At 43.4% G+C, this 15,709-nt stretch overlaps 2 protein-coding genes across 2 annotated transcripts; both read left to right on the forward strand.

Moving 5' to 3' along the window:
• The first annotated feature begins 1,463 nt into the window (after nt 1-1,463).
• Nucleotides 1,464-5,881, forward strand: LOC112228830 (FERM domain-containing protein 8). Its single transcript, XM_024394504.2, has 11 exons — nt 1,464-1,633; nt 2,220-2,307; nt 2,518-2,685; nt 3,266-3,367; nt 3,639-3,697; nt 3,901-4,067; nt 4,178-4,393; nt 4,503-4,626; nt 4,977-5,126; nt 5,244-5,472; nt 5,606-5,881. Exons 2-11 carry the CDS (start codon nt 2,220-2,222, stop codon nt 5,704-5,706), a joined length of 1,404 nt encoding a protein of 467 aa, XP_024250272.1. The 5' UTR covers nt 1,464-1,633; the 3' UTR covers nt 5,707-5,881.
• Nucleotides 5,882-8,542: 2,661 nt separating this feature from the next.
• On the forward strand, nt 8,543-15,661 carry LOC112228829 (vacuolar protein sorting-associated protein 51 homolog). Its single transcript, XM_024394502.2, has 11 exons — nt 8,543-8,908; nt 9,115-9,244; nt 9,356-9,502; nt 9,640-9,859; nt 10,304-11,225; nt 11,361-11,576; nt 11,721-11,804; nt 13,255-13,389; nt 13,540-13,661; nt 13,807-13,894; nt 14,879-15,661. Exons 1-11 carry the CDS (start codon nt 8,717-8,719, stop codon nt 15,137-15,139), a joined length of 2,517 nt encoding a protein of 838 aa, XP_024250270.1. The 5' UTR covers nt 8,543-8,716; the 3' UTR covers nt 15,140-15,661.
• The last annotated feature ends 48 nt before the right edge of the window (nt 15,662-15,709 follow it).

A 15,709-nucleotide genomic window follows, 5' to 3' on the forward strand; every position in this document is an offset into this window, starting at 1 on the left:
ATCAAGCAACCTAAACCTCAAAATTGTGATCAAAGCCACCGTTTATGTAAATGTGCTGAGTAAGTTAAATTATGAAATCTGCCTACCAAAGGTTAGAAATCACCAGTAACATGCATTATAACATTGTAAATGATACATTAAGGGCCTCATTGCCAAATGAGCAGCTACAAAATGAGCAGCAACGCTCATCTGGGTGTAAACTCTCGATTTGTATACTAAAACTGCTCCTGAGTAGAATGGACCCTTTTACTGTGACACAACGTACATACAATTGTGTACGGTGCAATAAATGATAGGAGTACATACACGAAAAACAGTTGACCATTTAGGCTTGAAACAAACAAAAAAACATCTCATATAAATAATTTTAATGATTATTTCTATGATAACTAGTATAAATATATTGATAATTGTGCACTATCATTTTTACCAGAATTTTTCATTTACGAAGTAAACAGGACAGAGTCTTATTCTGAAGGATTCCCAAAATCCTGGACCCAGAAGTACTTAGTTATTCTTGCCTGCTTTACAGTGGTGTGGCAACTACAGAGTCAGAGCATTTGTTCCAAGACCAATGGAGTGTGATGACTGTAAAGCTTTTGGACATGTTTCAAGCGTTTTCAGAAGGGAGAAGCCGAGATGTCCAAGTTGTGGAAAAGATCATATATGTTTTAAAAGTTTTAAAAGTAATGAAAATGTGATATGCTGCAATGTGGTGGGAACCATGAAGCCAAGTGTTTAGAATGCCCAACAAGAGTGAAAGAGAATGATGTGGGCTCTCCAGAGCATTTCATATGCAGTGGCTGTTAAAAGTGTTGAGGGTTTGAATGGTGCTCCTAAAGAGTCCATGGTGGTGGATTGGGCTTCACTGAAGGCTGCAGGGGTTGTGGTTCAACAGCAGGATCCAGATATGTTAAAGTTTAAGAAGGTGGGCTTTGTGGCCATAATAGCTATGGTGATTGATTTTTATTTAACTAGGCAAATCAGTTAAGAACAAATTCTTACTTTCAATGATGGCCTAGGCAGTGGGTTAACTGCCTTGTTCAAGGGCAGAAAAACAGATTCATACTTTGTCAGCTTGGGGATTTGAACTTGCAACCTTTCAGTTACTATTCCAACACTCTAACCACTAGGCTACGCTGCCTCCCCAAGGTGGAGAGGAGGTCCAGTAAAATAGATATCATTGTGGATGCTGTGGAATGGTTCCTGGGACTGAAAGACTTCTCAGCGGAGTAGTTGCATGGAGTATTGTCACCACCCGTACACCCTCTCAAGTCATGGTGTTTTGAAGCAAGGAAGAAGTGGGAGTTTGGCGGTTTGTGTGTTTTTTAAATTGTTTTATTTGGGTGGATTAAGTTAGTTCTCCCTATCACGTATGGGTTTTATTTTGACCTTGGTTTTTTCAACCCCGTCCAGTTGGTGGCGGTAATACACATTTTGGGATTGTAGTCTTCCATAAAACGCACAGAAAAAGAAGAAGCACAAAGGGCGCAGTACATTAGTCTAGACAGTTGTCAGTGTGCTGGTAAACTGTTGAAGTTGTTGTTTTGACAAAATATATTCTCATACGGAGTTAGAAAGAAAAATTATACTAGTTTGTGGACTGTCAATTCTACATTTTCAGCAAAAGAAGGTAATTGAATGTCATGTCACTGGATTAGCCACCGCTGTCTTCTTGCTTGGTAACTAGCTAGCTAGTAGCTAATGTTAGCATAATATTCGTAATTGAGTTGTCTACAGTTTGTTGGCAGGATACCAGCTAACTTAGATGTAAGAGTTTTTACTCTAACGACATTTCACGACTTAACGACAAAATCAAAGCCTTGATATTGAACATCATTATAGATAACTAGGACAGGGAATTGTAAGGGACATCACGATACGATATTATATTATCACGATACTTGGGTGCCGGTACGAGAGATATTCTATTGTTAAGTTAGATATGTTACATATTGCTCAATATGTGTATGCTGCAGAGGGACAAGCGAGACCCATGAGAAAACGAGTTATATTCCCTGACTGATGATAACTGCTGAAAACAAATTGTCTCACTATTTAAAAAGAAGATGGAGAACAACTGTATCGATCCCCACCACCACTACAGCTATTGTTAACGTTTCTCGCGGAGGTGGCTAGCTAGCTATGCCACAGTGAATTTGCTAGTGGATAACATACATTTTTCGAAAAACTCATCTTGATTTGTGTGTCTCACACAGATGGAAGGAGATGAGTGTGGGGGTTTTCCTCCAGAGCCGTCGGAGGGGAGCTCACAGAGAGGAAGTGTGGCATCCTCTGTCACCCGCGGTCAGTTCCCTTTTTGCTTTGTCTGGTGTTTACAATATAGCATTTTTGTCCCTCTCTGTGTTTTCTTATTTGGAACATGGTGTTTAATAGCCTTGTGTATATATCAAACTGATTCATGTAAGCTCATGACATCACCATGGCTTGCAGACATTCCATGTTTTGCATTAGATTATTATGTCGACTTCCATCCCTGGCTTTGTTCTCCTACAGCTCAAGATGTGCTTGTGTACCTGGTGGGTGACAGTGCAGTACACCTGTGTGTGGAGGGGGTTGCCTGTGTGAGTGTCCAGGAGCTAGGCCGCAGTGTCCGGGAGGCTCTCCACATTCCTGATTCTGCAATGGATGCCTTTGCCTTCTGGCTCTGCTCTCCTCTGCTCGGTAATGACAGCTCACTCTGTATGCTCCTGCCCCCCTCCTCCTCCCCTCCTCCTCCTCCCCTCCTCCTCCTCCCCTCCCTCCCCCCCCCTCCTCCTCCCCCCTCCTCCTCCCCCTCCTCCTCCTCCCCTAGCCCTCAAACAACTGTGCGGCACATGCTGTTATTTTAATATAAGCAACTTGGCCATTCATTTGAAAGTTTCTTGATTTGATCAGGAGAAGAAAGGCAGATATGTATTACAAAGGAATAGTGTTGTCTGAGGCTGGTCTGGTTCATTGTATTATGTATTGGTGGCAATTCGAAGAGAGCACTTGGGCCATAAGAGGAACATTTTACAATTTGAATGCTTCTTTTTTTTAACTACTGTCTTGCTGAAAGACTGGCATTGTTTGTAAAATAGGGAAGGGATCACTACAGAGGAAATGAGTGTAGGCCAAGTCTGCGGCTTGTGGATATGGTGCTATTTATTAGCATGCTTTGTCATGCCAAATTCCTTTCTTTGTTATGCCATGAGAATGCTTTTCATAATTTTCATTAATTATCACATCGTTGTCTACTACATGCCTTTTCCTCCTCTCTCAGAACTGCAGTTAAAGCCGAAGCATCAGCCTTACAAACTGTGCCGCCAGTGGCAGGACCTGCTGTATCGCTTCACTGAGGCCTCAGAGGAGGACATATCTCAAGGTGAGACTGCCTGTGTCTCTGTGTGTAGGGATGAGCTTGTGTGTTTCTGTAATCTTTTCTATTTGTTTCTGTATTTTTGGCAGATTAACATTTTTGTCTCACATCTGTTAGATTTTGGTCATCCCCACTGCTGAATTCATATTGCTTTGTCAACCTGACCTCATGTTACCACTGACCCAACATCACTAATCCTAAGCCGTACATCTGCCATCATATAACAATGTTCTGTATTACCCTCCTCATGCCCTACTTTCCTTTTTTTTCTCTCCAGATGAGCCATGCTTGCAGTACAGAAGGAATGTGTTTCATCCCAAGTCTAAAGAACTGCAGGTACTGCTTGTTGTTTTCTCCTTAAATTTAACATGAAGCTGTTGGGGGGGATATCAGTCAAGTTGTGTCGTGGTAAGTCAAATGGATAGATTATACTTTCCTGGTTGTAGACGCATACCCCAGAGCACTCTAGCACCAGCCCTCAGACAAAAGGTTATGATCCTCCTGTATTCCACATTTCATTGCATGGTATTTCCCTCCAGATTGAAGACGAGGGGGTGTTGAGACTACTTTACGACGAGGCACGGGTTAACATCCTCGCTGGCCGCTTCCCCTGTGACCCTGAAACCTGGACGGGCTTGGGAGCACTGTCTTTTGCTATGGAACTGGGAGTAGGTTTGGACGACCAGAAAGCCACTGCTGCTTTAAGGTAAACTATGCTAGGCATCTGAACGTCTGCCTCTTGGTGACGTTGTGTATTGTTTTTAAGAGCTCAAAATAATACCCAGACTATTGCTTCTCCTCTCCCATCTCCCTCAGAGAGAAGAAGCTGATATCCTTCCTGCCTGCACATGTATCAGGGGGAGGTGGGGGGCTGTTTTCTACCTTGAGGGGAAAAGGGGGCCGTCAGGCAGGGCTGGAGCACAACCTGTTGGAGGAGTATCGCAAGATCAGCACCTTAGGAAGCACCCCCCCGGAGCCCACTCAGCATCTACGCCAGTACCTCAGCACATGCCACTCTCTGCCTTACTATGGGTAAGGAACAAGTCAAACTATTGGCCTCAACTTAACTGCATGGAACACATTCACAGTTTGGATCTTCTTCACAGGTCACTTGCATCATGTTTGTTTCTTGTCTGGCCAGGTGTGCTTTCTTCTCGGGGGAGATTGACAAGCCAGCTCAGGGGATTCTTCATAGAGCAGGACGGAAAGCTGTTAATGTGGGGATTAGTCTGGAGGGGGTGTATGTAATGGACATCAAAGAGAAGGTGAGACCTGGAATATCAAGCTGTGAGTGGCTGTGTCACATCCGGCCGTGATTGATTTGATTTATGTGATTGGGAGTCCCAAAGGGCGGCGCACAATTGGTCCAGCGTCGTCCGGGGTAGGCCGTCATTGTAAATAATAATTTGTTCTTAACTGACATGCCTTGTTAAATAAATGATAACTCCTCTACATTACTAGCAGAATATGACCTATTTTACTGTGTGTGATTAAGTAAGATGTGGATTTGTATGAACCAGAGGTGTCCTCGATCAATGCAAAAAGACTTCACTGAATGACCCAACCTTCTACTTTTCTGCCTCGTTTTCTCTGGTGCATTCCTGCTCCATGACAGCATGTGCTCCTGGGACTGCGTTTCAGTGAGCTGTCTTGGGACCACAGCTACCCCGAGGGGGAAGGTGACTCGCACATCCTGTGGCTTGAATTCGATGGGGAGGAGGCCGGCACCCCTGTGAACAAGTTACTGAAGATCTATTCAAAACAAGTAATGAAACTTAAACCTACCTTTTTAAAATGTATAATAAAAAAAATAATTAGGTGGTCATAGATGTCATTGAAGTGACCAGAGTTGCTACTGTTCTTTCTTCCCTCATTTCTCTAGGCAGAACTTATGAGCGGTCTTATTGAGTTCTGTGTGGAGCTACAGTCTGCAGCCGAAGGAGGGGCGGCGACAGAAACGGACAATGATGTCAGTCTATCCCATCAGCCTGCTGGACAGGCAGGGAACAGTGACAGAGGAAGGGGCGGTCGGCGAGGGAAACTGCGCAGGCAGAGCAGTGTGGTGTGCAGTCGGGTCCATACACTGAACACCATCAGCTATGTGGACAACGGTGAGTCTGGGGAGAGGCCAGCATCATGCATGTCATTCATTTCGTCAGTATCAACCATCCATATAAGATTCATTTGTTGATCAGGTTAGGTTGTAAAAGTAACTGTTAAATGCATTTGTTGTCCTCCGGGCAGGTAAAGAAATCAAACGCTTGAAGCCGAAGAGAGCTGCTTCCTTTTTCACCAGGCAGGCACAGCCACCTACATACTCATCAGTACAGGTGGAGCAAGGTTGAGCCTCCATCTCTGATCTAGGCACTGCTAGATCAAAACTGGAGACCAAAACTGAACATGCAAGTTGAGATTAAGGCTAAAAGATATGTAGGGAGTTGGTGAGGTTTATCTTCTTGATTGCAAAAATACTATGGACCAAGAGTAGGATTTAAGTGTGAATAAATATTTATGGTTAAATGTTGTGTATATGAAGTTACGTTCTTTAGGTGCTGGAAAGTGACATTGAGTGGCATTGCTTCACTGGTCAAGTTGAACCAGTTGGAGTTTAATATGAAACTGTTGATGAGTAGTGGTAACATTGACAGTAGCGCCACCTTTGAGCTTTTACCCTTGTGATAGGGGACCTTTATTACAGTTCTCCTTCAGATGGAGTTTGTGCAATGACTATGTACACTATATATACAAAAGTATGTGGACACCCCTTCAAATGAGTGGATTTGGCTATTTCAACCACACCCGTTGCTGACAGGTGTATAAAATCAAGCACACAGCCATGCAATCTCCATAGAAAAACATTGGCAGTCGAATGGTCTTACTGGAGAGCTCTGTGACTTTCAACGTGGCACTGTCATAGGATGCCACCTTTCCAACAAGTCAGTTTGTCAGATTTCTGCCCTGGTCAACTGTAAGTGCTGTTATTGTGAAGTGGAAATGCCTAAGAGCAACAACAACTCAGCCGCGAAGTGGTAGGCCACACAAGCTCTCAGAAAGGGACCACTGAAGCATGTAGCGTGTAAAAAAATAACCTGTCACCCGTTGCTCCACTCAATACCAAGTTCCAAACTGCCTCTGGAAGCAACATCCGCACAAGAACTGTTTGGACCTTCGTTAAATGGGTTTCCGTGGCCGCGGAGCCTAAGATCACCGTGCGCAGTGTTAAGGGTCGACTGGAGTGGTGTGAAGCTTGCCACCATTGGACTCAGTGGAAATGTGTTCTCTGGAGTGATGAATCACGCTTCACTATCTTGCAGTCCGACAGACGATTCTCAGTTTGGAGGATGCCAGGAGAACGCTACCTTCCCAAATGCATAATGCCAGCTGTCAAGTTTGATGGAGGAGGAATAATGGTCTGGGGCTGGTTTTCATGGTTCGGGCTAGGCCCCTTAGTTCCAGTGAAGGGATGTATTTACGCTATAGCATACAATTACATTCTAGACGATTCTGTGCTTCCAACTTGTGGCAACAGTTTGGGGAAGGCCCTTTCCTGTTAAAGCATGACAATGCCCCAGTGCACAAAGTGAGGTCCATTCAGAAATGGTTTGTTGAGATCAGTGTGGAAGAACTTGACAGGCCTGAACAGAGCCCTGACCTCAACTCCATCGAACACCTTTGGGATGAATTGGGGGGTGGCAGGTGGCCTAGTGGTTAGAGCGTTGGGCCGGTAACCGGAAGGTTGCTGGGCTGGTAACCCCGAGCTGACAAGGTAAAAATCTGTCATGCAGATTGTATTATCTGAAAGGAGGGCGATATTGGAGGCTCTGCAACTATCTTGTTCAAACCTCAGTCTTTGTACCAAAACAAACGTATATCTTGTGGTAGTCTATGCCTCTCCGTGCTAAACACTCAGATTCAGAGTCTCATGGTTATCATGGACTTTATCTGTATCTCCCTCCCAGAAATGACAAGGCCTAGCATTCTAGCACTGTTATTGTTTATATTGTACACTATGCAAGGGCAGCTTGACTTGGGAGGGGAGAGACTAAAGAGAATTTTCTGATGCGTAAACCAATATTTACTTTTTGAATTGGTTAAATGTGGGTTAGGGTCTGGGTTAAGGTACGGGTCGGTTTTAGATTTGGCTAGTCGGTTTGCACATCAGAAAAGTACATTTAGTCTCACCCACTTAGCTGACCATTCAGCAAGAGGATGTGTTTCCTGATGACAGTTCTTCTGCTGATCTCTCTTCAGTATGAGAGGAGCGATTCTACTGTATATCTCTTCTGCAATTAAGTGTTAAACTGAAGAATGTGGTTTCCACTATGTTATAACTGATATGGTCAATTATGCAAAGACAACAAAATGTTCCGATTCCTAAGGCACGCGATCTATGGATGTGGTATTCCTTATTAAAAAGATGGTGGTGTACTCACTTCCTGTACATGCACAACATTCAATATCTTAAACATGCACTATTGATACATCAGAAATACTGTCAAGTTTTTACCTTTGGTCATTATTTGTATTCTTAGTATTATTATTGGAGTAATAACTTGGACTAATAATTTTAGACTCTTACACTGTCTCTCTGTTTCTGTCTTTCTCACACTCAAATGAAGCAATAGTCTGGATAAAAAGACCACGTGCCTTTTTCTTTCAGTATTAATTTGGCCATTGAGAGACTGACCTGGTAAACGTGTAGGCTTGTTTGTCGAACATGATCTGCTCTGTTTGCTATACATTTACTTTACCTCGTGTGTGTACATTGGCTGCGTTTACACAGGCAGCCCAATTCTGATATTTTCCCCAATTATAGGCAAGATGGCTTATCTGATTTGATTTTTAAAAAACAATTAGTCAGATAAGCTATCTTCCCTACAATTGGGCAAAATATCAGAATTGGGCTGCCTGTGTAAACGCAGCCGTAGAGACTAAAATATATTGAACCCTGTAACTTCACTGTTTTCTTTCCTTTGTAATTTATATAATGTGCACTACCAAACTTAACCAGTGACCCACAATACGTTTTTTTTATTCAGCTTTGTACTGTTTTGACAAAACTATAAGATTTGTTATAATTGTGTTTTAAACCTTACAATCGTAGATTTTTTTGTTCATATTTGATCAATAAAATGTTTTGAATATCCGATCCTCTGTTCCTTGATTTGGTGTTTTTTGAGTCATTGCTGCCACCTACTGGCTCGTTTATCACGGGCTTCTCATCGGGACATGTACGGTAACTTCTCTGTTTGCTTTAGTGGCGAATAGCTGGTATTCTGTTTACCTGGCGGTTACATTTAGCTGTTCTTTGGTCTGTCCTGCAATTCATAACAATTTCGCTGGTATTCAGTTTAAATGGACGGGGATATTTGTGCTACGGCCACCACACCACCTGACTCCGACCCAGCGCGGAAGCGCCGAGTGCACGGTATGTTGAAGCTCTATTATGGGTTGAACGAGGAAGGAAAGACCGTGGATCAAGCAGAGTCGATGAATCCTTGCGATATAAACGGCACGCATTTCGATCCTGAGGTTTATCTCAATAAGGTAAAATTCAATTTCTGTGTCTGGATGCCATATATTAATTGAACATAAGACAACAAATGAAATCGAGGCAAACGATTATTTTCTGTACAAGAGCCAATGCCAACTGCTTATCTGGCATTGGCGTCAGTCACCCAGGGAGTACTGTCACTCAGTGATGTCTGTTGTCTTGTCTTCAAAACGGACCTTTATGTCATTGGTGGCTGCAGTTTAGGAGAGAATGTTCCCTTGGTGAGCTGATGGACCAGGAGAGCTGCATGGTGAAGCAGATCCGCTCCTTGGACAGTGACATGCAGACATTGGTGTATGAGAACTACAACAAGTTCATCTCTGCCACAGGTAAGCAAATAGGAGACATTGTATGCGATGCATTGGATATCATGTTTGCGTCACTCACTGTTCAGTATACATACCATGTAATGAATGAATGCCCTCATCTCCTCCCACTAGACACAATCAGAAAAATGAAGAATGATTTTAAGAAGATGGAGGACGAAATGGATTGTCTCTCTACTAACATGGCTGCTATCACAGAGTTCAGTGCACACATCAGTGGGACTCTTCAGGACCAGCATGCACAGATAACCAAACTGTCAGGTCCGTAATGAAACCTGTGGTGACACGCCTCCATCGCCTGAAATGATAACTAAATAACAAATTGTATTTGTTGGTCATATACCTATCATTGTCAGATTACTTGTTCAAACTTTTCCTCTCTCCCTCCCCCCACACAGGAGTCCACAACCTCCTTCGAAAGCTGCAGTTCCTGTTTGAGCTGCCTGCCAGGCTGAATAAGTGTCTGGAGCTGCAGGCTTATTCCCAGGCGGTGAGCTCCCATCGTCGTGCCCGCTGCGTGCTGCAGCAGTACAGCCACATGCCCTCCTTCAGGGGCATCCAGGATGACTGTCATGCCATCATGGACAAGCTGGCACAGGAGCTTAGGCAGAAGTTCAGGTAGGAGAAGTAGTCACTTGTGGAAAGATTCTGCATGCAAACCGAGAGAATCTGTCGGGACCGAATGGGATACGTAAGATAACGAGCAGCAGTAGATCCGGTGTTTGTTTTTTCCTCACTGGCGATTTAGACAAATCATGATTTCGCAGGTGTTCGCATCATTTGAATTTCAGAAGGGGAGGGGACATTCGGCACCTAAATTGCAAAGAAAAAGGGTGGAGATCCTCGTTCTGGTCCTTCTAGCATTTCTTGATCTCTTCTCTTAACATGTATGGACCCAGAACTTAATGGAGAAGCTGACTTTAGTTCTGTGTTAACTGAGATTAGTATGGCTGCAAAACAATGTTCTTTGAATTTTCATTTCTAGTTCATATTCTATAGTAATAATACATTATGCCTCTGCATGGATGCCTTACCTCTGCCTGGTGTTGACTGTGTTTGCAGAGATGGAGGTTCGAGTGCGAAGGACCTTTCAGAGTGTGTGGAGCTTCTGCTGCAGCTGGATGAGCCAGCAGAGGAACTGTGTGACAAGTTCCTGATCCACGCCCAGTCACGACTGGAAACAAACCTCAGAGGACTGGAGGCGGAGCTAAGACCACCATTGTCCTCTGGACCCACATCAGTGATAGATCCCTCCATTGGCCCTGCCCGCAGACTGTCAGCTGCACCCACTGCTGGATCTCCCACTGACCCCACCTCTCCAGGCAATCCCTTCCTCTCTTCCAGCTCAAGGACTGATATTCTGGAATTCATAGACAGAGGTTGCAATGAATTCGTCAGTAGCCTTTGCTTGGTCATTGCCTCATACCAAGAGTTGTTTGTCAACCGTCCACAAGAGGGTAATCTGGCCTCCAAAAACATCCCCCAGATGGCTATTGGCAAGCTGCATGCTTTCGTGGATGCCATGGCCACCTGCTACTTCTCGCTGGTGGAGAGGAGGATACAGGAGGAGAAAAGTGTTGGAGACAACTCTCTTCTGGTCCGGGCTCTGGACCGTTTCCACCGCAGGCTCCAGGCCGTGGCCAAACTGCTGCCTGGATCTGCTGTGCCCAGCCAAGGGACTGAGATCGTGGTGCGAGCAGCCAGGGAGAGGATCAAGCAGTACCTGGCAGCCCTGCAGAGCTTCTACCTGGACAGCCTGAGAGACGTGAGGCAGGCCCTAGCAGCCCCTCGGCTGGGTGGAAGCTCAGCTGGAGGGGGCTCTCATCTGGCGGGATCAGCCACTGGGAAAGATGCTCCCGCCAGCCTGCCAGAGCTCCTCTCCTCTCTGTCTGCTTCCATTCTCAATCAGATCAAGTCAGTGCTGGCATCAGTGCACCTCTTCACCGCAAAGGACATCACCTTCTCCAATAAGCCTTACTTCAAGGTGAGATTAATACTGATGCTTTTGTGGGTTAGTTGTGTCCCTCAGTTTGTGAGTTGCTCTGATAGTTTGCCTTATTTTCAGAATTTGGAATGCTATTTATGTCATTGACAACTCTCTTTCACCTCTCTATTTCAGGGGGAGTTTTGCAGCCAGGGTGTACGTGAGAGCCTTGTGGTTAACTTCATTAAGTTTGTGTGCCAGTCCTCACGTCAGTTCTGTGAGAGTGCGGGAGACAGGGGCGGCTCTACACCCCCTGCCCTCCTCCTGCTGCTGTCACGCCTCTGCCTGGACTACGAAACCTCCACCATCACCTACATCCTCACCCTCACAGACGAGCAGTTCCTCGTGCAGGTAAATATGCCAATGAGACTGAACACTTCTTCAACGCTGTTGATGGGAATGTAAGAGTATCTATCCAAATAATAGGTCCTCTTTAGTCATGAGAAATGTGTATCACATGCTGATAATATCCTCATGTTTCTCTCGTTTTCACAGCATCGTTCTCCTGTAACTGCAGTCGCAGCTTTATGTGGAGAGGCCAGAGAGGCAGCACAGAAGCTACTGAAGCATTATGTTAAGGTAAAAGTGCCTTCAGAAAGTATTCACACCCCTTGACTTTTTCCACGTTTTGTTTTGTTACAGCCGGAATTTAAAATGGATTACATTGAGATTTTTTTTGGTCACCGGCCTACATACAATACCGTATAATGTCAAAGTGGAATTATGTTGTTTGACATTTTTACATATTCCTTAAAAATGAAAAGCTGAAATGTGTAGCTCAGTAGAGCATGGCACTTGCAACGCCATGGTTGGGGGTTCGATTCCCACGGGGAACCCGTATGAAAATGTATGCACTCACTACTGTAGGTCGCTCTGGATAAAAGCGTCTGTTAAATGACTAACGTGTAAAAAATGTAAATGTTAAGTCAATAAGGATTCAACCCCTTTATTATGGTAAGCCTAAATAAGTTCAGGAGTAAACATTTTCTTAACATGTCACATAATAAGCTGCATGGACTCATTCTGTGTGCAATAACAGTGTTTAACATTTTTGAATGACTACCTCATCTCTGTGCCCCGGACTTACAAGGTCCCTCAGTTGAGCAGTGAATTTCAAACACAGATTCAACCACAAAGATCAGGGAGGTTTTCCAATACCTTGCAAAGAAGGGCACCTATTGTTAAAAATAAAAAGCAGACATTGAATATCCCTTTGAGCACGGTGAAGTTATTAATTACACTTACATGCATCCCGTTTTCAACAACAAAAAGCAATTAACTTTGTGTTCAGGACAAAAAGTTATGTTTTGGGCAAATACAACACATTACTCAGTACCACTCTCCATATTTTCAAGCATGGTGGTGTTGGCTGCATCATGTTATGGGTATGCTTGCAATCGTTAAGGACTGGGGAGGTTTTCAGGATAAAAACAGACACTGGGAGATGAATTCACCTTTCAGCAAGACAATAACCTAAAACACAAGGACAAATCTACACTGGAGTTACTTACCAAGAAGACAGTGAATGTTCCTGAATGGCTGCGTTACAGTTATGATTTAAATCTGCTTGAAAATCTATGGCAAAACCTGAAAATGGTTGTGTAGCAATGATCAACAACAAATTTGAGGTTGAAGAATTTTGAAAAGAATTTGTAAATATTGTCCAATCCAGGTGTCAAAGCTCTTAGAGACTTACCCAGAAAGACTCACAGCTGTAATAGCTGCCAAAGGTGATTCTAACATGTATTGACTAAGGGGTGTGAATACTTCTGAAAATTTCTGAAAACACGTTTTGACTTGATTATGAGGTATTGTGTGTAGATGGGTGAGAAAAAAAGAAGATTTAATCCATTTTGAATTCAGGCAGTAACATAACAAAATGTGGAATAAGTCGAGGGGTAGGAATACTTTCTGAAGGCACTGTACACATTTTCCCACTTTACCAACAAATTACTGTTGCTGCGACTGGCCATTTCAGGCCTATTCCTTCTATTTCAAAGCTGACCTCTTCTCTCTTGTTGTTTGATAGGTTCAGGGCCTGATCATATCCCAGATGCTGAGAAAGAGTGTGGAGACTCGAGACTGGGTCAACACCATCGAGCCACGGAACGTCCGTGCTGTGATGAAGAGAGTGGTGGAGGACACCACCTCCATTGATGTGCAGGTAATGTCCGTTATCTATATAAAACCCTTTGGAATGTAGGAAAACTCTAATCACTGTATGAATGTGAGTGGACAAAAGCATCATCAGTGCTAGAAATCTAAACAGCTTTACTCCCTCCCCTGATCTGTCTCTCCTTGTGTTGCCCTACAGGTGAGTCTTCTCTATGAGGAGGGGACGAGAAAAGCCCACAGCAGTGACTCCAGCAAAAGGACCTTCTCTGTCTACAGCGGCTCTAGGCAGCAAACCCGCTACGCCCCCAGCTACACACCCAGGTACCAGAACTACAGTCGCCTACCACACAACCCTTTCATAACAACACAATACATTAACACTGCATCACAATGTGTGGATGTTTAGACTGATCCTGCCTCTGCTATCTTTCCTAATGGCTTATGAATGTTTTTTGTCTCCCTGCAGTGCAGCTATGGATACCAATTTCCTGAGTAATATACACAAGCTCTTCTCTGAGCGGATCGACATCTTCAGTCCTGTGGAGTTTAACAAAGTGGGTAGGGAGGGGTCACAGAGCTCTGGTAGCTTAGGGCCTAGAGTAGGGGTCTTCAACCATTAGCTCACTGCCCACCTATGAGTAGCTCGCAAAGCAATTCTAAAAGTACAGGCAATTTTTTTTCATGTGTTCCATCGCAAACTGTCATAAACATAAAGATCCCGGCTACTATCCAATCAAAGCAACATTGACATTATCCCACCCCTGTTTAGTGCCTCTTGGCTTTAAAATCCAAATGTAACACAGTATCTGCCAATTAATTTCCAAAAAGATTGCATTTCTGTCTGTCTGGTGCACTCATTTGTCTATGCTCACTCTGTAAGTAGCCAGTTAGCGATGCCAGTAATGATAACATTTGATTGAGAAGGTCGTTGACTGCAAAGTAGGCTTACCTGACAGATATCATAACTATTTGTAGCAATTGGGTGGCCATTGTTTTGAAAACTCGGCCATGACATGTTGCAGCATTCGGCCTAACAGAAACATTGCTACACTGAGCAATGAAATTCACAATTAAAGGGGAATTGCACTCAAATCAAAACATTGTTATTAAAAAAAAAATCAGACCTTAAAATTGGTCTTCGGATGTGATTTGAGAATTAACATGGACGCAGAACATCCATTTTCATTGTTTCTATATAAATAATTGTAATATTGAGAGTTTTAAAAAATTTAAAAAAGGGGGAAAAAAACAAAACCAGGGAAAATAGAACAGAACTGAATCCGGGAAAATACAATAGATAATTTTATGGGGCCCCTTATTAACCATTATTTTACCAGAAAACACATCTATTTTACAACAAGGGCCTGGTGAAGAGTTGCAGGGTAGAGGAGAAGAATGTGCCTATTTGAAAGCTATAAAAAAAAAATGAGTAGCATTTTTTTTTTAAAGTAGCTTTCATGCTATAAATGTTGGAGACCCCTTGCATAGAGACTGTCTCTTACACCCCCCAATTTGACAATCTTAATCTCCTCTCTCAGGTCTCTGTGGTGACAGGGATCATAAAGATCAGTCTGAAGACGTTCCTGGAGTGTGTCCGTCTGCGTACCTTTGGTCGTTACGGCCTGCAGCAGATCCAGGTTGACTGCAACTACCTGCAGATGTATCTGTGGCGCTTCGTCTCCGATGAAAACCTGGTCCACTTCCTACTCGACGAGATAGTTGGCAGCACTGCCCACCGCTGCCTGGACCCCGCTCCCATGGAGCAGAGCGTGATTGAGGTCATCTGTGAGAGAGGTTAAAGGCCAAAGGTCACATTGGTTGAGGAACTGGTGAATTGTGATGGTGAAATTGAAGAGGGTGTAACAGGTTAAAACCAAAAAAAGGCCTTGAAGTTAACTGAACATTGAAGATTGGACAAAGAGGGCTTTTACTTGATACTCTTGATTCCTATGATGTAAATGTGGGTCAGGAGGGGGATTGGGGTTACTATGAATGTTATTATGAATGATGTGATGTTTGGGTGGGATGCATCTATATTAATTTGATTAGTAATAACAAACATTATCATATGGTAATATGAATTGAATTTAAAAAATCAAACTCATAAACGGATGTAAAGCAGAGTTGCGCCTCCTGCTTTCAAGGACGTGATCTCAATTTGCACACTTAATACTGCATTTCAAATTCAAGGACGTGATCTCAATTATTTGTATTTCACTTGTTTTCCCATTGCACACTTAATCTTGCAATTTAAATTATACTAATTATGTTACAATTCATCATCTCTGTATTGTTATATAAAGTGTCAGCATTCTAAGTAATAACTTTGTGTTTCAATTCATTTTGAATCATGATTGATTAATCATCAT

The sequence above is a fragment of the Oncorhynchus tshawytscha genome, linkage group LG30 (genome assembly GCF_018296145.1).
Source record: "Oncorhynchus tshawytscha isolate Ot180627B linkage group LG30, Otsh_v2.0, whole genome shotgun sequence".
NCBI lineage: Eukaryota > Metazoa > Chordata > Actinopteri > Salmoniformes > Salmonidae > Oncorhynchus > Oncorhynchus tshawytscha.

Bases quoted from the DNA above. Each gene is read 5' to 3' on its own strand.
- LOC112228830 (XM_024394504.2), top strand. From the start codon at position 2,220: ATGGAAGGAGATGAGTGTGGGGGTTTTCCTCCAGAGCCGTCGGAGGGG. The intron at 2,686-3,265 runs GTAATGACAGCT...CTCCTCTCTCAG, and splicing joins GCTCTGCTCTCCTCTGCTCG to AACTGCAGTTAAAGCCGAAG. The intron at 4,627-4,976 runs GTGAGACCTGGA...GCTCCATGACAG, and splicing joins TAATGGACATCAAAGAGAAG to CATGTGCTCCTGGGACTGCG.
- LOC112228829 (XM_024394502.2), top strand. From the start codon at position 8,717: ATGGACGGGGATATTTGTGCTACGGCCACCACACCACCTGACTCCGAC. The intron at 8,909-9,114 runs GTAAAATTCAAT...TGGTGGCTGCAG, and splicing joins CTGAGGTTTATCTCAATAAG to TTTAGGAGAGAATGTTCCCT. The intron at 11,805-13,254 runs GTAAAAGTGCCT...GTTGTTTGATAG, and splicing joins TACTGAAGCATTATGTTAAG to GTTCAGGGCCTGATCATATC.